Raw genomic sequence first — 24,160 nt, 5'->3', positions numbered from 1 at the left:
ATTAAGTTATCAGGGAAAATCATCTTTTTTGATAGCCAATCAGATCCTGAGTTGGCCATTATTGGTCCGCTAGCTGGCTTCATGTGGTATACTTAAAGCTGACGTGTACTGTGATTGGATGCTCGCTTAAGACAGTTCAATGCAGTCACACCAGAGCCAGACCTGGAAGCCTTGAACAAAAAAAATCTAACACCGACTTTTTTGACCTACAATGGCCAGAGAAGAGGAAAACGTAGATTTGGTGGTATACTCGCAAGGCTATTTTCATGGACGACCTTTCACGAGAAGCTAGATTTCGTGAGACGAGGACGGACAGTGGTTATTAGTATTTAGTGTTTGATTGTGGTCCTAGTTTTAAATTTTTAGCCCACTAGCTCATCAAGTAGATTTAGACATCAAGACTTGCCCTTTCAGTAGATTGATGTTGATAGAAAAAAAATAGTGTCTTGACCTTTACAGCCTGCATAGTTCTCACTATGTTCTTATCTCAACAGGTTAAAAGAGCACTGAAGCCACAATTGAAATCTTGTATTTCATCTTGATGTTTGCAATCTGTCGCTGCTGAGAACTTTCCCGATACAACCAGGCCGCAGTAATTAGGAGAACAGTACCCGGTTGGATCGTTATTTGTACCGCCACAGAAAATCACCTATTGATTCATGTGCTCTCATCGATTGCATCGGCATTGATCTTGGCCGATCTTTAGCTAGGGCGCTGCTCGCTGGCTGAACGAGTCTATGAGATCATCAATCAAACGCCGCCAGCGAGCATTGTCGTTAAGTTCCGGACAGCCTCGTCAAGCGAGTGGCGTTTGAGTTAAAAGGAGCGAGCCAACACTTATTAAAGCAGACCTGGCCGATAATCGCAACCTGCCCGGAGCTGTCGTTAATGGCGGCAGCGCTCGTCAGGACTGTGGATGAATTACATCCTGTCTTTATCGTTTCAGTGCATTCATACGGCTTGCAAGCACAGCTGATTGTAATTCAGTTTTGACTAGAAAACAGTAAATGCTTTGAACAGAATTCAAATTAGTTTGCCACAAGTCGACGTTCAATTTGTTTGTACTGGGAGGCAGCCAATGAGTTAATACCTTAGCTAGCTGCTATGCATTTGAGATGGTGGAGGTTGAAAAATAGGAATATGAATAATGAAGAAGCGCCATGGTGCAGGCTGATAAAAACATTTGAAAAGCTCTCCTCCCTCTGGGCGACAACTCTCACTAACAGCACATCATACATATAAATACATCTTATTTCAGTGATAATTCTGATCTATTAATATTCATTGAGCATATACATTACGTGTCATCCGGATTTGAGCTCGGTAGCGTGAAAACGGACACGCAGCGACAATTTAAAACAGGCTGGTGGAGAGCAAAAACCCGGATTTCTTCATTAACGCAAATGAATAGTTTTAATTATGCAAGACGGACACGGTGCCAAATTAATGCTCATACTTATTGAGTAATCAGAAGCGTACAAATGTTTTTGCCACCGATTTTCCTCGTCACGCTGAATGTTAGTTCTTGCTAAGCAAACAAGCCTCTGGTGTAAACGGCAATGACGTTTGACACGTCTTTTTAACAAGTACATACTAATTTCATAAAAGCACGTGTAGCTCCTGTATGTTTTTTTTTTCTTGTATAAATGAGGGCAAACTGTTTGTTAATGCTGAGAAACACGCAATTTTGGTGGAGATTTATTGAAAAACATGGCATGTAATCACTTCTCGATTATGTGAACACTGAAAGCTTGTTAAAAATATATATATATATAAACAAGCGTACCTATGAAGTTATTGTTTGACATCAAGGATGTAATGAAGAAGCTGATGTTGGATATCCGAGTTATTGGGCATAGTCTAAAGCTGAAACGGAAAGAACCTCCAGGTTTTGAATTGTACCTCAACCACCCATTCATTGACATCTTGTTCACTGCATCAATATTTCACTTGTTCTATTTAACAGACTTCACTTTTAACTCCCTGGGTATCTTTCTCTCTAGGGAAGTGCCTAACATGCATGGATTCACGATATAACTTGAAGCAATGATATTGCCTTCTCAACCAGTTTCTTTTTACTTTTCACGCTTACAGAGCCACGACAGAAACATCGTGGTTCGCAGCCACGCGCGAGTGTCATCTCTCCTCTTGAAAAATGTCGACTTCACGTACGCCGGACAGTACCTGTGCACCGCCAGCAACTCTATCGGTCAGGACAACCAACCTGTGTACCTGGAGGTTCGCTGTAAGTCCTCCTAATACCTTGATTCTCTATTCTGTAAAGAGAAGCATGCAAGGTCAGGGTTTCCCCTAGGATTTTTTTAAGCTGTGGTGGTTGTTGGGCGACATCGGACTGTCTCAGTATGTCGTGCCGCAGCGAAATTACTTCATATCATGAAAAAAGAGAATTTTTTTCACATTATTTTTTTCCAAGAAGAACTATAACAAATATCTATTTAAATATTTCATTAGCCAGGCTAATGTCATAGCTCTCAGCTATAGTACATGTAAAATGCGTAGCTTTTTTTCCCCATATTTGGCCCTAATACGTACTACATTACCACAACAATAATAGTCCGTCTGTTAAGGGGACCCTCGTCCGTTGACAACTTAAATCTTTTCTAAATACTTCAAAATATTCATCTGAAATTACAACCAGTGCTATCAGCAACGAACAAATGCTATGCTAGTCCGCCAAGATTCGGGTCAAACATACGCCATGAAAAACCTAAACGTCAATGTTAAGGTCATTTTGACAGGCTTAAACCAGAATTACATTCTTTAACTTGAAATACCTTTCTGTGGATTTTTCTCTCAATTTCCAACTCCGCACTAACATAGTCAGGCACAAGTTAGCGACAGGAGAACCGATGTGAAATAAAGCATGTATGTAAAGGAACAATTTTTACCTGGCGTGCTATTTCAAACGACTTCTAGCAAATAGTGCATAAATAGTGAGCTATATATATTAATTTAGACGTTGTACTGCCCAAAACAGTGCGTTTCCTTGTGCACTGCCTGACAGCCAGCTAACACTAAATGTACTTCAAGAAACCATAAGGCTTGGTCTTTTCTTGCCTTTATGTGAAGTCACTTGTTTTTATATTGTGAAACTAAAACACAGAAACATACACATATTCAATACTCAATACACTACAAACTGTGCAACACTTACATTACAGCACCACTATTATATAGATATCACAATTTGCTTGAGCTACTACCAACCTTAAGCATAGGCTGGCTTCTATAATACAACAAGACTTAAAGAAGTTTTGACATTTCTCCACAGAGATATGCATATACAGTGCATCAATAGGTTACTGTACACTTAAAATACTTAGACATATACATATATAGGAGGCGGAAACGTAGCAGAAAGCATTCACGAGTATGAATGCGACCGACAGACACAGCGCTGTTTGAGTAAATGACTTGTGAGCCAAACTGTCACAAAATAGATGCAGTAAATTATTTTGACCAGCAGGTAGCAGCAACGTACTTCAAAAGCTCAACTGGTTTCCCACACTGGCGCATATAGACAGCACAGACGTATTGTTAAATTAAACAAATTAGAATGTATCTTTAATTTTTCTTTTTTTTAAACAATCTCATTTGCAACGCATGGCGGCTTTTATTTTGGTGTGGCGGTGTGCCACAATCTTTTATGTGTAGGGGAAAACTTGAAGGTATCAGAGTGATTCCCATCTTTGAGTTACAATCTTTTTACCCTTCTTCCCCGAGGTTGTTTATCATATGTTGACTGAAGAACTCTATCGAGTGAGAATGAAATGTAATAAAAGATAGCTAATGTAGATTCGCTCAGAGTTTGGATCAGCATGCACTAGTTAGAACCCATCCTCGGAAAATATTCATGTATTATTTATTCAGGGGCAGAACAAGAATCAAATTGATTTGAGATAACCACACAAAACGTAGCTGGGGTTAAGAATTCACTCAACACCAAGTTCTTTTGAAGCAGTGACAATCATCAAGCAATCTTCCTAAAATGATATGAAGTTATTAGTTTGTATGTGATGAACAAGAACCTTTTTAATGCCAATTCTACCAGTTAAGATCTTTAATTTATTGGGTTATTTCTAAGCAATAACCTTTTGTAACCATTCAATGTTTTCCCTCAGTGTTGTTCAATGGCAAAGCAAGATCTAGCTGAGTCAAAGAATAATCTTTGGTCATGGTCAATGAGAGCTCTATAAGACTGGACTGAAGGGTATGCTATCTCAAATATCATGGCAGACTGAGTTCAGACACCGGCATTCTTTAACCGTGATACCTCATCAATCCGGAATCTGATGATGAGCTACCACGAAATAGAATTTGACAGGATCCAGGCAACTTTTCTTCTTTTTTTTTTTCTCCCGCCATCTATATTTGTTTGCACCAGTTGGCAGACAAATCAATAAGACTCGCAACATCTCACTGAGATCAACAGAGCGTTTCTTTTTCCATCCAGGAGAAAACGCAAACCTGTTGGCCTCTATTTAAACTTCAACTTGCCACATGACTTGCATGTCAAGCCCTTTGCCAAGCAGGTTAATGGAAGCTGACCTTTGACATGAATGACTTGTCTATTTATTACCCTGCCATTCTAAAAGGGAGCCGGATAAAAATAGAGACGCTTGTCTTGCTTCAACAGTGCACAATGAGCGTTAATTTGTGCTTGAGCACCAAGCAGTTTCTTTTCAGGGCTGATGTGGGTATCAGAATAGAACAATAGAACTGAGAAATGCATGTTCTGGTACGTTGACGTGACATGTCATTGCAGACGCCCCAAAGATTCTAGGAGTTGTGACGGTCTACACGTGGGAGGGCAACCCAGCTAATATCAGCTGCGAGGTGGAGGCTCACCCCGGGGCTTCCGTCACTTGGTTCCGAGACGGCCTCCAATTACCTTCTGCAAACATCACGGGGGTGAAAATCTATAGCACGCCAAGCATCAGCTACCTAGAGGTAAATCTTTTAATATCTCAATCCATGTGTATCAGATCTTCAGTCTATTCTCTTGTCTGTACAGGTTTCTCCCGAGTCTCAAGGTGACTTCGGAAGCTACAATTGCACGGCAACCAATGTGATGGGTACCGAGTCCAAGGAGTTTCTTCTCATCCAAGCAGGTTTGTTTTTTTTTTTTTCATCAATTGAAAATCATTTTAGAGAGGGTCTGTGTTTGAAATTTCCTTTCTAACAGTTATCATGTTGTCCTGTTCTTAGGGTTTAATACCAAAAATGAACCTATATGTTAAAGGAGCACCAATATTCATGCTCGCTCTGTAGTGTGCAGTGTATCAAAGGGAAGCTGAAGAGCTTTTCGGATTTTGTTCTTGAGCGTTTTACTCGGTTAAATTGTATTAAATGCCTCTTTTGCTGCCTCAAAACTCATAGTAGTTTTTGAGTTACTGCCATAGCCACACCTGATCAACGAGGAACGCTACGCTACCCGATGACGTCAATTCTGGAGGACCCCGGCAGCACTCTAATACAAAAGTATAGCACCATGGTATTCTCGCTATATATTGCAAACATTTTCTGGGTTTTACTCGAGAGAGATTCGTCATGCCATTTCGATGTGTAGCGATGAGTTGCTCACACAAAGGCTCAAGACTCTATGAGTTGCCCAAAAAACGTCTTCTGCAAAGATTAGGACCACTTTTGTGAGAAAAAGTCGGAAGAACTCCCTGGCTCATTTCAGGGACGACAGCTTTAAAAGCCTACAACCATACAACCTTGGTTTTACAAAGATGTACGTAGACCCTTACTGGCTTTTCTAATTCTAAAATTTGATGCAATTCAGTTGATATACGAGGGCAAATCCTACTTCCTGTTCATTGAAGTGCGACATGTTTTTTTTCTTTTGTTGTTGTTGCTGGCCTGTCGTAAGTAGATAGTTAGCTGACAGGTCGTCAATTCATGTGAATTTGATACATTTATTACTAGATCTATAGGTATTATGTAAATTAAAATGTCCCCAGCACCTTGGCTATTTATTTTTTGGCCGGTCACTGGCTAAATATAAAGCCTACTAGCCGACTATCCTAGCAGTGAATTTGGATTGAGCTTGATCAGTTGGTCAACACTTTGGTTGGTTATGATTTTGGGCTTTGGGTTAACTAGTGTGACAATATTTTGATTTCCAAAGAGGACTCTTGGCCTGGCCTCGAGATACTTGAATTTTACTCAAAGATCACTCAAAGATGCCTATATCACCCACTTTTTTTTTTTTTTACTCAACAGGCTTTATTCTTCCTTAAAAAAATAATGAAACAAAAAAAAATTTAAAACATTTTTTTAAATATTAAAAAAATTATATAATGCAGACCCATGGAAATGTAGTCCAGTCGATACACACACACAGTAGGCTATGTGCCAACTCAACATTTTTTAAAATTACTATCACGACAATTGTCAATCAAATTGTTATTCCCACTCAATTTTTATTCTTATTCAATGTTCTAGATTGTACGCAAACAATAACCGAAATAAACTGACAAGCTATTCAACCAGCATGTTTCCAAACGCAGCAGTTCAAAACTACATCCCCCATAACGCCTAGCGCGGCTGAGCTGACTGATTGCTACCCTATTAGCGGGTACGGGAGCTGAGGCAAAATCAGACTTTGCTATAAAAGTTTACAATCATCGGCAGCGCAAAGATGCAACACCAAACAGGATTTTACAGATTACACCAGTACAAATGTCCGACAGAATTCAACAGTTGCCATTAGCCTATATGCGTATTTATCGTTTTAAAAAAAAAAAAAAAACTCATGAGAAACAGCTATTTAAAATATTAGCATTCAACAAAATAAACTAACGCAGAACAATTACAAGACTCATACAATATACTGCATCTCTGTATACACATATAACCCTATATACAACAGAAGACACGTGATCGACATTAACAGGAGATAAACTTACAGAAAGGTGTATGGAGCCACGTCTTTTAGAACTCCTTATTGAACTCCTTAATGTAGTCTGATCTCTCGCCAAAACGTCAGTAGATGGTGGTAATTCCCCATGAAACAAAGGGTAAACTGCCAACAAAAAAGAAGATCTACTGCTTCTCCCACCCCTACTAGCAGGAGCCACATCAATGCAGGCAGGCGCTGCCCCCTAGCGGCCGGAGGGATTCTCTTCAAATTGGTCCTGTGAAAAATCATAAAAATCAGACATTTTCTTGAATTTATGAAACCCGGCCGGACGCTCCGGAGGGCACGTAATAAGGGGACTTGTCCGGGCAAAAGAGGACGTTTGGTCACCCTAACATAACATAACTACTCAACTGTTTTTGCAGTGACGGCTAATTATATCACATAATGACCGCTGAAAGAAAGGCTGATAGAAAAATCACGATGCTGGACGTGGGCTTACCACTCTTCCGTTCGTGAATGTCGAGCTGTCAATCGCCGTCGTCACCAACGTCTGCTGTGCCGAGTAATCTCAATCATCATCTGACGCTTCAGGTTCAAACATGTAGGGATTAATTGTAGATCATCTTTCCTGGAGCCCTTGCCATCTTTAGCGTCACAAAAGAGCCACTCCATAAATATTTTTCTAGATCCGCCCAGTTTGGGATACTCGAAAAATGGATCTCATGCCTCCCATTGCTAATCTAAATGAGATCTCAATATACTAATACATTTGTGTGGAACTGGAGTTCACAACAACAACAAAAAACTATTTCGTTCTCCGTGAAACTAGTAAAGCTCTTTACAAGGCTATTAAAATCTCTCCTACTCCTGAAAATAATTCTCGGGATTTTCTTGTTCAACAAGTGGAATCGAGGGAGAGCCAGGCGAGGGGACCGAGATCTAGCGGCAACAAAGCCCAGTGAAGTCGCTCCCGGCCGGATTAAACAGCAACTGGCAGAGGGGGTGTGGAAGTCCCGGAAAAAATGTGACAAAAAAAGGAAGTGGTCGTGCCATAAAATGATTGTACTAAACCACAGCAAATGCACATGGATGCATTTAAATACTACTTTATTTTTATACTACTTTATTTTCATACTGCTCATTTGATTAAACTCCAAACTACTCACGCACAGACTCAAATACACTGTACTCGATGTGACGCGGGACGTCAATGAAAAGTAGTGCTGCAACAATTAATCGATTAACACAAGTAATTCGGTTAGAAAAAAGCTTCAAATTTTGCTGCTTTGAGTATTCGATGAATTACAGTGGCGTTGTAATGGTTTGTTTTGAAAGTGTTTGCATCCAGTTTTATTGATTTGGCTGGATACACTGACATCAAATGGCAACAATAAATATGACATAATTCATTTAGTGTGTGAATCTAGCAGCTCCCTGTTAAAACAAACATTAGGTACGTTTTTGTTTGATTTAATGTTTTTTTTTAATGCATTTGTAATATAATTTATAGGTATATTTAGCCGTTTGTTTTTTTTTTTTTTTTTGTTTTTTTTTTTTTTTGTGGGGGTATGTGTTTGAACGATTTGTTAAGAGGATGGTTAAAAAAACGCTAACATTTTATAGCATTTAAGCTTGCAGATTTTTGCAATGCAAGTTAGCCAATTGTTCTTTTGTTGTACTCAGATCCTCATTTATTTGTTTATTTGTATGCCGTTTGAAGCTAAGCTCAGGTATTTTAATTTATTTTTAAATCAAAGAGAAATTCTGCATAGTTTGAGGAAACACTCGGGGAATTTTATTTTGTATTTGCATTTTATGCCCTTTTGAAAGTACAATCTTAGCAAGCCTTTGTTTTACAGCTCCTAAAATTTATTCTGCAACGCATTAAATTTTCCAAATCCGATTACTCGATTATTCAAACTAACTAGGTGATGGATTAATCGACTACTAAAATAATCAATAGCTGCAGCCCTAATGGAGAGCAGCTTCGGAACGATCGTGTAGCAGTGATGAAGCAAATTTATTTTATTTGTCTTCATCGTTTATATACTGTATTTCTTTGATACCTCAAAATACTTCCAAACCGCGGACATGTTGGCGGTGAGCCAGTAGTGTTGCTTCTCGCCATGTTTTGATTACGTCATCACAAGAGGGCTAGGGTTCTTCACACTTTTCGGTGGTTAACTTTTGTTCTTTCAACAGAAAACTGGAAATTCACTTTTAGCTATTTTCGGCCCAAAGTTTTTGGTGCAAAAGCTTTGGTCATATCTCTATTTTTAGAGGTATTTTGTGACTCTTGGTTGTTAACCTCAAGACCTAAAATCAGTCAATGTTGTATCCTGGCGTACTTGCCTTTGGAAAAAAAAGCAAGTCTTTTTTTTTCCAACTTTCCTGTTTTGTGCAAACAACAACATGACTGAGTGAAAAAGTTTACTTTTCACCTTTGGATGTAGCTTCAGAGCCATAACTGAGTCAGTACACCCTCTGTGTGTAAAGTGTATTTCACAATGTAATTCTAGTAGGGTTGTTCCGATCATGTTTTTTTGCTCCCGATTGTTTTAGTTTGAGTATCTGCCGATCCCGATATTTCCCGATCCGATTGCTTTTTTTTTTTGCTCCCGATTCAATTCCAATCATTCCCGATAATTTTTCCCGATCATATACATTTTGGCAATGCATTAAGAAAAAAATGAATAAAACTCGGACGAATATATACATTCAACACACAGTACATAAGTACTGTATTTGTTTATTATGACAATAAATCCTCAAAATGGCATTTACATTATTAACATTCTTTCTGTGAGAGGATCCATGGATAGAAAGACTTGTAATTCTTAAAGGATAAATGTGACTTTGTATATTGTGACTAAATACTGCCATCTAGTGTATTTGTTGAGCTTTCAGTACATGATACTGCAGCCATTTAACTTCCGCCCAAATGCATGATGGGAAGTGCAACCATGACTGTGCGTAGTGCTACCAATTGATATATCTTCTCTGCGTTGGGAAATAACATAGGGTGTTAAGAAAAAGAACAATTACTAACTTTCTTCCCCACATTGCTTCCCACGGTATTTCTAATCGTAGGGAGAGGGATTGTAAGGCTTTAGCCAATTAAAAAAAGGCTCCAAAGGCTGCCAAAATTCACTCTACTCATTTTACGCTGACTTGTCGCTCTCTATATAGGTAAAACGGGGCCATTACAGATTGAACGTGACAATGCGTGAGTGGGTTGTGCAGTGCATGCATTAATTGCTTTAAATATTTTAACGTGATACATTTTTAAAAATATTAATTACCACCGTTATCGGGATAAATTTGATAACCCTACCTTAAGCCTAAACTAAAGACTCTGGATGAGTGTAACATATTATGTCTGTAACGTTAAATACAATTAGAAAACGACTTATTTAAAATATATATATATTTAAAAAAGGCATGTCCGATATTTTTTTGCCGATTCCGATACTTTGAAAATAACGTGATCGGACATCTCTAAATTCTAGTCTTCTGTTACATCGATATGGCAGTTTTCTGGATTTTATCGGCTCCTGCTGCCTTAACGCTCAACATAAGATAAGTAGTTTTAAATATGAAAGGATAGATGGTCCTCAGTTCAATAATGGTTAGATTTTACTTATAAAATGAAACATTCTAAAGGACAGGTCGGATAAAATGAAATGTCACATTGTCATGATACTGCAATGGAAATCAGAATTCCCTCTGGGATGTCTGCTACAAAAGATTGGATCGCTCTACCTTGAAAATGTTTTCTCAAGCAGCCACTGGGCAAGCCGAGGCAGACCTTGACCGAACACTTGAGGTCAGATTAACATGGTAATATAATCGGTCAGCTCACCAATCCTGTAGCGAATGATGCTCTTTATAGGCTACTCTAAAGTTTTTAGGGAAAACTCCTCTCACATTCCTCTCATATATCTATTTAACGAGATGATCACTCTGAGAAAGTAGACTTCCACCTAAGCAATCAAATTCAAAGCATCATCAAATTTGGTAGAGTGGGAACTTCCTTTAAGTACGAGTTATCACCAGACTTTTTTTCTGAGCTATTCAACCTCATGAGCACAAAATGTAATCATTTAATCACATTTCATAATACAACATTCCCTGCAAGTTTGACAATAATCCCTTTAAACATTCTTGAGAAGTTGAGAAATTCCTTTTCTGACCTGTTTTTGTGTATTGCAGAGGTGCCATCACCACCAGAGATCCGACGGACGGAGCCTTTCTCCAGTTCGGCTGTGGTGGAATTTGACGAACCTGATTCTTTTGGAGGAGTGCCCATCATCAAGTATCGGGTTCAATGGCGTCCCGATGGCCAGGGCTGGACTGGAAAGGAGTACGACGCCACAGAAGGTGAGACTATAAAATCCATAAATGACTTCAAAATTTAAAACTACTTGAGTAATTCTTCAACCGCTGCCGTTCGTAACTTAATTAACGGAAGACCCTTTGTGGTTGCGTGTACAACAGTCTAAAAAATGTGAGTCAAGTTGAGTATTACCTTGGGCAAAGACAATTTATTGCTTAGTTTCCCGATTGGCAAAAAAATGCTATGTCAGGGCTCCAAACTGTCCCCAGATGGGGGCATTTTGCAACTACAATTAGAGCCAGTGCGAATATTTTTTTCGTCTACTCGCACATGCAAGACCAGAAAGATTGCATTTATTTATTTTTTTCTATTTGTTTCTATTTGATATTTTCCAAGTGCCCAACTGCGCAACGATTGTAACATCCTAAGTAACTATGTTAAACATTTTCTCAAGATGTGTTTCAATCGCAACTCTGCGACTGCTTGTAAAAGCAGAGCACGCTCTATCTCCTGTATGATGCATTCAAATGACTTCATTGAAGAAACAGTGCTCACTAAACGGATTCAGACAAGCTGGCAAAAGAACATAGACTATACTATATATATTTATATTAGTGGTGTGCCATCTAAGGCACCCCACGAGTCGATCGTTGAACGGTGATCACAGTATTGACAATGATCAGGATTATCGATGCATCGTACAGTATTAATTATTAATGTCGCCAAACAGATTTAACAAAAACATGAACCATTTCTAAGGAAATGCTTATTTCTCAACATGCCTTTACAACACAAAGCTGAAATTAAGATACTCTTTTTCACAAGAAGGTGCAAAAACATTAGCTGTTTCAAAGGCAGTACTTATTTCTCTCTCAACAATACAATAAAATTTACACTGGTTGAATGAATTCCATATTTCCTGGAAACAAAGTGCCTTTCGAAATAAGACTTCTTCTAACCAATATACTTTGTTTTCACAGATTTCTGTAATATTTCACATGTTTGTAGTGTTACAGCTGTACCTAATCCTGGTGTTACATGTTCTGCATCTGGAGTAACTTTTGAACACCAGCAAACAACGCACAAATGGACATGGAAATACAGCGATTTCGCTATTTAGCATAGCTCTCGGCGCTTATTAATAACTTCTCAAAATCAACAACAATAATGGCTAAACAGTACAAGAGGGTTTGTGTACTTACCTCTTATAGATGCACATGGGACTTAGCAACACACTAGGGACATTTTTCAATTATCACATGAACCTACTGCTGGACAACTGAAAGGCAAGGAGCAACGAACTATCTCTCTTCCTCTCTTGCTCTATAAATAACTTGCACACAGAAGAGGACTCAAAGCGAGACCGCCTTGGCTGTCCCATACACTATAAATTTTCGAGTCTTTTGAACAGGAGTAGATCTCTCGCTCAGTAACTTCCGCTGCAGCCATCCTAATCTTCTGCATCCCTGTAGGTGTCCGGGCGGCGGACGTGTCTTGAATTTCGTTCCGCTAGCAGCGGCTATCGTTAAGTTATTAGGGAAAATCATCGTTTTTGAACATTTAGGAATCTTAATCGAATGTCACGTGTCGAATCTCGAATCTAATAATCGATGTATTGGCACACCGCTGTTTACAGACGTCACCGTCAACCGCTTTTGTTTCAACCTAGCCATAAAAAGAATGTAAGTAATCGGATTTATTATCCGAAATGTCTGTCATTTTTAGCTTAGAATCATTAATTGATGTCTGATATTTAGTTTAAAAAATAATTCACTCGCATATTTTAAATTTTTAAACAAATTACGTCACAATGATATAATTGGCGTCTGTAAAAAGTCACAGATATCTATCTCATAACTATCACTTAATTGTATTTTTTTTCGTTACTGTCACAGTTTCCCCAATATTTTAGATGATAAATAATCGATCCAAACAAAGAAAAAAAAGACAGAAAAAAAAAACGTTTAAAAGGGTGAATATATGAAAATGAAAATCGATTTCTCCTTGATGTTTGCGATTTCTGCATCGCGACTCTTGTTATATTAACATATTTCACCCGTAAAATCCCCCAAAAATCCAGCTGTGGCCATTCACAGCTGTGTCTTGACACTCGCTGATATGTACATGTTACATGGAGTTTTTGGATCAAAAAGAGGTAAGTAAGCGATAATATCTCGTTAAAATCATGGCATCCTTATTTATGCTCTCGCGTGCTATCACCTCCAATTAGGGTTTTGCTGTCTAAATTTTTTTATTATTATTGTTGTGTTTTTAAAATGTCCTCCTGTTCAAAATTTTTCTTCTCCCAGAAAATTGAGATTTTGAGCTTTCCAATGACGTATCACACATGTATATAGGACACTTTTGAAATTTGGCCAAAATGGGGGTCTCAGAGCGGGACTTCAAGTCACCTGAGTGTTTTCCGCCATATACACACATTTATATATATTTGGTTCTCTCGGTCAAAAAGGTTCACGACCCCTGACTTAAACCCATGACTATCTTTGGATTCTGCTTTTTTAAACTTCTTTTTCATATATAAATATCTATCTATCTATCTATCTATCTATCTATCTATCTATCTATCTATCTATCTATCTATCTATCTATCTATCTATCTATCTATATATATATATATATATATATATTTTTTTTTTTTTTATCATGAATGGGACACTCTGAATCCATGTTACAGCTAGGTCTGCTTAAAAAAATTCCCATGTTGACCTAATTTGTAAGCGGTATACTTGTTGATATTAAAACTGATGGAGAATAGAATATAGAATTTTTAAGTTTGTAGTTTTACTCATGTATTATGAAAGTATTTATCAGTTGAACTGTGAAAATTAGAGGAAAACTTCTGTCGGGAGCCCTGTATATGCAACATTTGGGTTGCTGAGAAGATTCACACTTTGGTGCCCAGATTAGAATTTTTCGGGTTTTCCGAGTTCTGTTTTTTGTGTTTTTCTGAAATACATTACAGTTAAAACCTGTCAATTTTATGGGACAAGTTCCAGAGCCGCTCAGTTATGAGTACAGTTCCGCAATGCAGAGAAGATGTGCATACATGAATACAACGATCTGTCTTTCACAGATTTGGGATCTGGAACTGAAACTGCCCCGTCTCAGTTGTTGATTCGGCAGTAGTAGAATTTAAATGCAGTAAGTTATTTTAGTCATCACAAATCAGACAGGATTTTCTCTGCTTTTGTCATTCATAACCTAATGGAAGCTAAACTGCCAATACCATACACTTCCCTCTGTCAAGTTTTTGTAGTTTTTTTGACGTGACAGAAGGAGGGGCAGATAACTCTCGAGCTATCACCAGGAGCTAATCCAAACATGACAGTGCCGCATGCGACCGACGTCTGGCCGAGAGCTAGGCTGAGTTGACAGTCTGCTCGGGCCCCAGATAATAGCCCAGTCCCGCCGAGACGCAGTGGCACTGCCGTATCTGGATGTTTCTGTCCTGTTTGCCGCATGGGGCGTATCTGTCAGCGGCTTTGCTCGCTGGCTGCTGTCATATCACGGCCCAAGAGCCACCTGTCATGTAAACCAATGCACTAAGCAAAATATAAAATCAACAAGCGCTCTGAGGAATTCACTTTGGATTTTGCTGTGTACACCCATTGTAAAATCAGGAATAACAAAAATCCTCCTCAGTATGGTAAAAAATACCCAACAGTCCCCTTTAATTAAATCAATAAAGCCCCAGTTGGTGCTTAACAGTAATGACATCATAAAACCGACTGCGGGCGAATAAGTGACTGACCAAAAACAGACATAAAATGAAAACATTCAAAAGACAAGTCCTGGATTTTCTTGATTTGTCATCACATCGCTGAATATTGCTTTTCATGAAAATACACGCCTCACTTGTCACTCTATATATGCTGCTATATACTAAAAAAGTAGAGAGTTGATCTTTGCTTCAGCAGTTGTAATTTTCTAGTAGCATTGTCCAAAAACTTCCTCAATCTTGTCACTAAAGAAATGACAGTTCGCTGCATTTGCACAGCTTGTATCAGAATTTATACTTCAGCCATTCATTCCTCAGCCGCTGTCAAGAAAGCGAGTACACCTCTAAGTGACAATATCCACATTTTATTAGGCTGCATGCACTATGTTGCACAGTTAGTGCTTGAATAATGCCACCCATTAATACAAAGCAGGACTGCCATCACATGTTTAAGGAAAGTACTGCAACATGTAAAACAACACGTTCGGAGTCTAATAAGCCACTGTACTTAGACTCAGTTTTAAACAGAGGTGGGTAGAGTGGCCAAATATTTTACTCAATAGTAGCATTACTTTAATAATAGTCAAGTACAAGTAAAAGTAGTCATCAAAAAATGTACTTAAGTACAAGTAAAAAAGTATTAAAGAGAATACTTAATAAGTAACATTGTGAGTAACTGCATGAGATGTTTGAATTTTTTTTTTTTTTTTAAACAATGGTATTTTTTTCTCAAGTTATCTATATATCTATATAAACTACTATTATTATACTGCACTATAGCATATAACATAACCACATTAAGCCAAAGAAATGTGAAAAAAACAAACAAAACAAAAAAAAAAAAAAAACATTCCAGTGAGTGAAGAAAAACTACAGAAATTAAGCCTTTTTTGTCCAAAGAGCATGAGTGCCCTGTAGTGGAGAAAACATATTTCCTATTATGAAACTAGAAAGATCATATCTCCGGTTTTCCATGGTCAATCCGCAGTGTTGGGCACGCTACTTTAAAAAAGTAATTAGTTATAGTTACTCACTACTTCTTCCGAAAAGTAACTGAGTTAGTAACTGAATTACTCCATAGTAAAAGTAACTAGTTACCAGGGAAAGTAACTATTTCCGTTACTTTAAAAAGAAGTTGTTGTATGTCAAAGAATTTGAAATTTTTTGAGCAGTATTCGAGTCAGTTGAATAGAGAAGAACAGACAGGTAATTGTGTTATAGAACCTTGTAATATTTATTGCACCTCACCAGCAACAGATTTATCCTACACTTGAAGTGCAACAAAAATAAACAGATTTGAATTGCTTACTACAGATGTCGACAAAAGCTTTGCACCGGGACATAAATTACACTTTACATGCACGTTCTTTCCTTTAATTTCGACCAACTTGAACTAGTGTTTATATCTCCACCTCGTAAAGGACAAATTTTCCTCTGAATGCTCTGCCATCATATCCCTCTGCATATGTTTTGCGTGTGTGTTTGCCGCACGCGCTGTTCCGGTTTGTGTGTGAAAACACCGGCTCTGAAGTATGTGTGCTATTAGGCTCGAGGGTTTACATCACAGAATGGGGGAATCACGTGAGATTTGACAACAATGCAGTTATATTGGAAGCAGGTCTGGCTCGCGGGACATTAAACTTTAACTTGCCAGTTCGATAAAAACTCATTACTAAGGGGAAGAACAGATATGTGATCAAACTTAAGAATGTGAACAATGTTGACCCTTACGAGCAAGCCGAAGACAAATGGAGTAAAAATGTAGACGGGCTTCCACAATTACACGAAATGGACATTCTGCTGTATTTATTGTTTGGTGCATGTTTACTAAACTCATTAGCGATTCCGAAATTAAAAAATCACTACAAAGCTACGAACAGTTTTGCTGTGGATGGGTGCAGGACCTGCACATTATGACCGTATCAAACGGCAACTCCATCGTTCATGCAAAGGTAGGGTATGTGTGTTTACTATTTACATTGCCATGAACCTGAACGCACCCCAAGTCTTGGATGACAAATAAACAGAGCAGAGTAGACTCGCTACGCCTGGTAGTTTCTTCAATGTATTCAAAGTAAGTAACGTACCGCTTTTGACCGTCAGTAGCGGTAACGGCGTTGTAATGGCGGAAAAAAATAATTTGTTAGATTACCCCGTAACTGAAAAAATAACGCCGTTATGTAACGGCCTTATTTATAACGGCGTTATTCCCAACACTGTCAATCGGTGACAAATAAAAAAGGGATAGATTAAAATCGGCGCTTTCAAGTCATGTTGATGGCTATGTCAAATTCTTTTTTTTCACTGTGCTTTAAAGACGCCACATGATTGAACAGGCTGCCTTGATCATAGATTGGCAAGCTTCATTGCAAGCAACATTGTTGTATTGGAGTTACGTGATTATTGTTGCGACATCTCATAGGTGAAACTGGTTGAGCCACTGTTGGCGTCTCTGGAAGAAAAAAAGAAACAAGGAACATCTCATATGTAGGTTAAAGAGGCCCAAAGTAGCGGAGTAAGAGTAGTGTTTCGTCTTCACAAATCTACTCAAGTAAAACTAAAAAGTATGACTTTGTAAAACTACTCTTAGAAGTAAATTTGTAATGTAATGGAGTAAATGTAACGCGTTACTACCCACCTCTGATTTTAAAGATGTCAATCCTTAGTTTTAATATATTGTTGAACTCTTTCAGTGTCATTGCCGATGTTTGGCATCCAATCATGTGGCTTTTTTCATACTTCTTCTGTGAATTTGAATAAATTCATCACGTGTACATGACTGCCGTCCTTCCAGTTCAAATGGATTGGACGTCTATCACTCAATGGGTGCCAATGGGTTTCTTTTAGAAAGCTCTCATATTGCGTAGCCTCAGATTTGTACATACTGTTTATTTGTGTGAATGAGTCATATTTATTTATTTTTGCCTCAAGGCCAACTTAATTGAATATTACATGAAACGCTCTCTTAACTGCAACCCAGAAGCAGATTGATGCTAACTGTGTTTGTGTAAATAATGGATATTTGACCATATAAGTGTAAGAGCGCGTTCCTCCAGGCAAACAAACAGCTTCAAATTAAACAAGCTTTAAATTCATGTGGTAGGCACTTTGGCTACTCTCAGTCATGACCGTGTTTTTCCCAGTAGGGGTGTGACAATATTCTGGATTGAAAAGGTGATATGTCCCATTACTTTAAATCCCAAAAGATTATTGAAATGCTCCCACCAAGAAACTCTATATAGTTTTAAAAAGGTGTAACTGTTAAAAAAAAAAAAAAAAAGGAACCAAATGGTTGCCTCCAAAATTTTGCTTTACGAGATCTTGCAGAGACAACCAATTCATTTTGACTGGATTGGACGTCGAGCACTCGTTTAATGGGCACTTTCTCTTCATTTTAGGGCATTTACAGGTTAATGATGTTTATTTTGAGTCATTTCCTATTCATATGGGGGCATTTTTGAGTATATTCCTTTTAGGTCGCCCAAAATCAACAGGAAGTGACATGATTTGCCCCCAAATTAACTCATTGCCTGGTATTGACTGCCACTGTCGGCCATTGACGTACAATCCATTTAAAGTGCGTGTAACACGATAAAAAAAATCTTAATAGCATTATTATGTGAATTAAAATCATAGTTTGAGACAATTTTACTCTATACTTAATTTTGGCAAAGCGCAGATGACCAGAAATGACTCTTTTAATCTGCCGTTTAGCCCCGCCTGTCTTTATAGCGCGCTAGCACCTCCATCTGGGCAATGACGTCGGCAGAGTCACGATTTCAGCTGATTTAGATATCAGCCCAATGCGGAAGATTCAGAATGGAATGGGGAAAATGTGACAGAGAGCAGCAAAATGTCATCATTGTTTTTATCTCTCTATTCCAATATTTGTACAGGATATTATTTATATCTAATTATTTTTTTCCCCAATTGCTAAATAAATTGTATGGTCATGATAAATAACAGTCTCGTGCTAAATGGAATATAAAATATTAAAAATGTATTTATTCAGTACGACAGCACTAAATTACTGCATAATGGTCAAAACTGCTGACTTCTTAAACCTCCCGACTGGTATTTTATGCCACAGGAGTTAGTCCGGCCTTTGTCATTTCCTTGCTCCGGCTTCGGAGACGGAGGAAAGAGCCGAAACAAAACAGGAGGCGTGAGAGCTAGGCGACAAGCTAACCATAACCGAGTGGTTTTTCCAAGTCTTTTCTTTGCCTTTCGAAAAGGAAAAATAACGCAAAACTACCCCGACTCATGTCTTCACCGATCGGCCAGCCCCTGGCGGCGAGCAGGCTACGGCTCGTCGTTCTGCTGCGGAATGAACAAATGTTCATTCGCCGCATTCATGCCAGTTCAAATGGATTGTATGTCTACTAGTGATAAATTCACAGCAGAAGGATGAAAACAGCTTGTTTTTCTGTTGATTAGTTTTGTAGATTTTCCTAGAGCGTTTTCTTGACCCATGTATCGAAAATTGTTGTATCGCCATATTTTGAGATTGTTGTCGTGAGCCTTGTGTCTCAAATCGTATCGTGAGGTACCCAGAGGTTCCCACCCCTAGCAGCCAATGAATTCCATTACTGTCATGAAAAGGGTTAACAATTATTGTAATGTATGGACATTTACAGTCCATTTTTAACCACCTTAAAACGTGATTTTTGTAGCATGCACAAGATATTTAGAATAACAGCATTTTTTTTCCTCCAACAGATATGACCAGGATTAACATCGCTGGCCTGACCCCCGACACCACATACGAGATCAAGATGTCAGCCATCAATGGAAAAGGCGAAAGCGAGAGCAGCACAGCTGTTAAGTTCATGACTGGACCGATCCGTACGTACCCATCCTTCATAACTTTCACCCTCGAAATGTCGCCTCGTCTCGAAACAAGTCCTCCGTTCCTTTTAGAAGCCATAATTTTTCCCAAGGTTTGGTTTGTTGGTGACGCCTTTGCGGTGATTGAAAGCTTTTACAAATCTTTGACAAAACAAAACGCTTCAAAGATTTTCTGCAATTGAATAAAGTTTTTAACCAGCCTGACATCAAAAATAAAAGTGAGTAAGGTATGGAAGAATCACAACATATCGCACAAAGGCTAAGTCATTGCCATTTAGTTATTCTGAGCCTTAGACTACATTTCCGATCAATTATATGATAAGGTGGTGCTGTGGGTAAATATCTTATCCAGGACAATAGTTTTACTGCCTTAATATTTTTTTTCCTTGTAAGCCAATTGTAACAGAATAAAATATATTTAGTTATGTATTGTATTGTTCGGGTTGCACCGATACTGGTGTCAGTACCGTTACGCCACTAAAATGACATACTGTGATCCCTTGCTACTTCACGTTTCAAACTTCGTGCCCTCAGTCCATCGCAATTTTTTTGTCAATTAAAAAAAATGTATATATACAGTACTGTGCAAAGGTTTTAGGCAGGTGTCCTGCCTAAAACCTTTGCACAGTACTGTACATATGAGATGTCCAGAGCCGATAGCACATTCTCACGCTCGCTCCCACCATCCCTCCCTCTCCTTTTTCTTTGTTCATCAGAGAGTTAACTGGAGTTGCGTATAAAACTAAACAATGATTGACAGACGGTTAAGCTTTGGTCTTGCCAGAGACGACCTTCAAAGCGCCTCATGCATCAATCATCGTTTAACTTGTTAAACAGTTGCTGTGGCAATTCATTGTAAGTGAGCAGCTGGAGTGGATTTGAGTGGACACTCAATGAAGCATCTAATAAAGACAAGCATTTTTTTTTGCTCTTGTTAAATGGATTGGATGTCTACTTTTTTTCTTGTTTAAAAATAATTCTTTGGGACAGTAACATGTTTAAAACTTGTCATAATTATTACATTAAAGTGCTTAAAAAACATGTATTAAAATGTATGTATACAAAAAAAAAAAAATTTAATTATACTTTGGGGAAACATGTCTTATATGTATGTATGTTGGGGTGGCGTGGCTCAGTGGTAGAGTAGTTGTCCCCCAACCCAGAGGTTGTGGGTTCAAGTCTCCGCCCTGAGGAACTCGTCTAAGTCTAAGACACTGAACCCCACATTGCTCCTTGTGCTGCGTCACCAGTAGGTAGATGGCGAGATAGTGTAAAGCGCTTTGAGCGCCTTGAAAGGTGGAAAAGCACTATATAAGTATAACACCATAACACCATTTACCATGTATCTGTTTCTGATGGTAGATCTGAATGAATGCATTGAACATTGTCGGTTTTTCACTTATCACGGCGGGTTCTGGTCCCGATTAACTGCGAAAAACGAGGGATCACTGTAATTGGTATTGACAAGTACTAACAAATTACATCCCAATGCTGCACTTTATGTACTTTTCCAGATCTCTTTTCCAACTGCTGGTCGCCCTACCTAACATACAAATTCCATATAGTCCGTGTCCGCTCAGCGTCGCTTCATTCCAGACGCAGTAACAAATAGGTTTTTATTTTAATAAATACGAAGTGGTCCGCATCATTCGTTCAGCTCCAATCCGGATCTGCTTGAGTCCGTCCTCTCCAGTCCGTCAAACCAAAAATACGGACGAGGTCTATTTTCTGGTCTGTCAACCTGCGGCCAAGTCCTGCCATTTAGCACGCACAAAACAGGAAATGAAACATGTGTCCGCAGGTGTACGGACACAGAGGTGGGTAGAGTAGCCAAAAACGTTACTCAAGTAAGAGTAGCGTTACTTCAAAATAATATTACTCAAGTAAAAGTAGTCATCCAAAAATGTTCTCCATTACAAGTAAAAAGTATTTGATGAAAAGAATACCCAAGTAATGAGTAACATTGTGAGTAACTGCTTACGATGTTTATTTTTATTCCATTATTTTTCATTTTTTAAAAAATGTTTTTTCAGTAGAGGTGGGAATCTTGGGGCACCTAACGATACGATTACAATTCAGAGGCTATGATTCAATTATAAATTTATTATTGATGCACCCCCAGCTTTTAATTTTTCGTACATTAGTTCCAAAATTGTTCAAAAATCCTCTCAGGCTAAACCAAACTACTATTTCAGTATCAATTAAACAGTTCAAGACAGTTAATAAAGTACTCAAGTCCCCATTCTATATCAGCAACTTTACTACATTCAATTAATTTAATGTTGTGAATCAACCGTTAAAGCTGCTAAAATTGCTCCCATTATTCCATAATTTCCCTTCTGTCTACTTTCGACATGTGAACGTCTTAAAACTGTTTCATCATTAAAGATGGATTCAAGTGAAGATTTTGCCGATTGGTATTTTCTATATTTTTCATTCATTCATTTTCCGAGCAGCTTACGAGGGTTGCGGGGGTGCTGGAGCCAATCCCAGATAGCTATGGGCAGTAGGCATGGTACACCCTGAATCGGTTCCCAGCCGATCGAAGGGCATAAGGAATATCTGTATGAATGGTTATTATTATGTTTTGAAGAAGACTTTAACCTACTACATAACCCCATTAAGCCAAAGAAAAACAAAAAGTCAAAGTCGGCTTTATTGTCATCTTCTTCATATGCACTGATCATTCGAAGAAAACAAAATTGCATTTCTCTCTCTATCCCATATCACTTAACACAGGACTAACATAAGTGAGTAATGCATACATTACATTGGAACACAAACATGACTGGTAACAATAATAATAGCGATGTAGTGACAGGCAACAATGAAGACAGTCCAATGTTGTGTATTGCAAAATAATACAGAAATGAAGCATCATTTGTCCAAAGCGCATGAGTGCCCTCTAGTGGGGAAAACATATTTCCTATTATGGAACTAAAAGGATCATATCTCTGGTTTTCCGTAGTCAATCAGTGCCAAATAATAACTGGGCGAGGTGTTAAATCTGCGCTTTCGAGTCATGTTGACGGCAGCGCTCTATGTGAAATACTTAATTTTTTACAGCGCTTTAAAGACGCCACATGATTGAACAGGCCGCCGAGATCATAGAGCGGCAAGCTTGAGTCTGATTGGTATAATGGAGTCATGTGGTTATTCTTGAGACTAGGGCTGCACCTATCGATTATTTTAGTAGTCAGTTAATCTATCAACTCGTTAGTGCAAATAATCGAGCAATCGAATTAGGATTTAATGCGCTGCAGAATACATTTTAGGAGATGTAAAACAAAGGCTTGCTAAGTTTGCACTTTCAAAAGAGCATTAAATGGACTACAAAATAAAATTCCCGAATGTCTCTTCAAACTATGTAGATTTGCACTTTCATTTAAAAATAAATTTAAATCCCTGATCTTTGCTGCTCGCTTAAATGCTATAAAGTGTTATCGTTTCTTTGGCAATTTTCTAAAAAATCGTTAAAACACATATTCCCAAAGAAACGGCTAAATAAACCTAAAAACTAAATTACGAATGAACTTGTGTTGGTTTTAACAGGGAGCAGCTGGATTCAGCCATGTTAAATGAGTTAAGTCATATTCACTGTTAATAATAATAATAATACATATTTCTAGAGCGCTTTTCAAACACACAAAGACGCTTCACAAGAGACATGGAATCACAGTACGATAAAAGCACAATAAAAAGAAGTAAAAATAGGACAGCTAGGGGTTATGGTGGGTAAGAAAGAGTGAACAGGTGTGTTTTCAGTCTAGGTTTGAAAAGTGATAGAGTAGATATGCTGCGGAGATCAGGGGGTAGGGAGTTCCAGAGCTGGGGGGCGCAATGACTAAAAGCTCTGGAACCAAAGATGGAGAGGCGGACACGGGGGACGGAGAGGGGAGGAATAGTGGTAGAGTGAAGTAAGCGGGTTGGATAGTTTAGACGGAGAAGATCGCAAAGGTAGGGAGGGGCCAGGGCATGGAGTATTTTGAAGGTGATGATGAGGATTTTGTAATTGATTCTTTGTTTGACGGGAAGCCAGTGAAGTTGACGGAGGATGGGGGTAATGTGGTGTGTTGTGGGGGTTCGTGTGATGAGGCGTGCTGCTGAGTTCTGGAGGAGCTGCAGTTTCTGGAGGGACTTGTTAGGGAGACCGAAGAGCAGTGAGTTGCAATAACCGAGCCGGGAGGTTATTAGATTACAGATCAGGGTGGAAGCGGTATGGCGGGTGAGAGAAGGGAGGAGGCGAGAAATGTTGCGAAAGCGGAAATAGGCCGATTTGGTGATGCTGTTGATATGTGACCGGTAGGAAAGTGTGCTGTCGAGGATGACACCCAGACTCTTAACCTGA

At 38.6% G+C, this 24,160-nt stretch overlaps 1 protein-coding gene across 8 annotated transcripts in view; it reads left to right on the top strand.

Annotated features, from left to right (window-relative positions):
- The window catches only part of ncam1a (neural cell adhesion molecule 1a), a 399,099-nt gene that overhangs the window by 320,148 nt on the left and 54,791 nt on the right, over positions 1 to 24,160 (top strand). For all 8 annotated transcript variants that reach the window (XM_057820264.1, XM_057820265.1, XM_057820266.1 and 5 more), the window contains 5 exons: positions 2,095 to 2,245; positions 4,787 to 4,971; positions 5,036 to 5,132; positions 11,102 to 11,269; positions 19,684 to 19,809. In XM_057820264.1, the coding sequence (XP_057676247.1) occupies positions 2,095 to 2,245; positions 4,787 to 4,971; positions 5,036 to 5,132; positions 11,102 to 11,269; positions 19,684 to 19,809 (727 nt within the window). The remainder of the gene's footprint in view (positions 1 to 2,094; positions 2,246 to 4,786; positions 4,972 to 5,035; positions 5,133 to 11,101; positions 11,270 to 19,683; positions 19,810 to 24,160) is intronic.

This window comes from Corythoichthys intestinalis, chromosome 18 (genome assembly GCF_030265065.1).
Source record: "Corythoichthys intestinalis isolate RoL2023-P3 chromosome 18, ASM3026506v1, whole genome shotgun sequence".
Lineage (NCBI taxonomy): Eukaryota > Metazoa > Chordata > Actinopteri > Syngnathiformes > Syngnathidae > Corythoichthys > Corythoichthys intestinalis.
The sequence above is the reverse complement of the archived record's forward strand: the minus strand, read 5'-3'. Positions and strand labels throughout refer to the sequence as shown.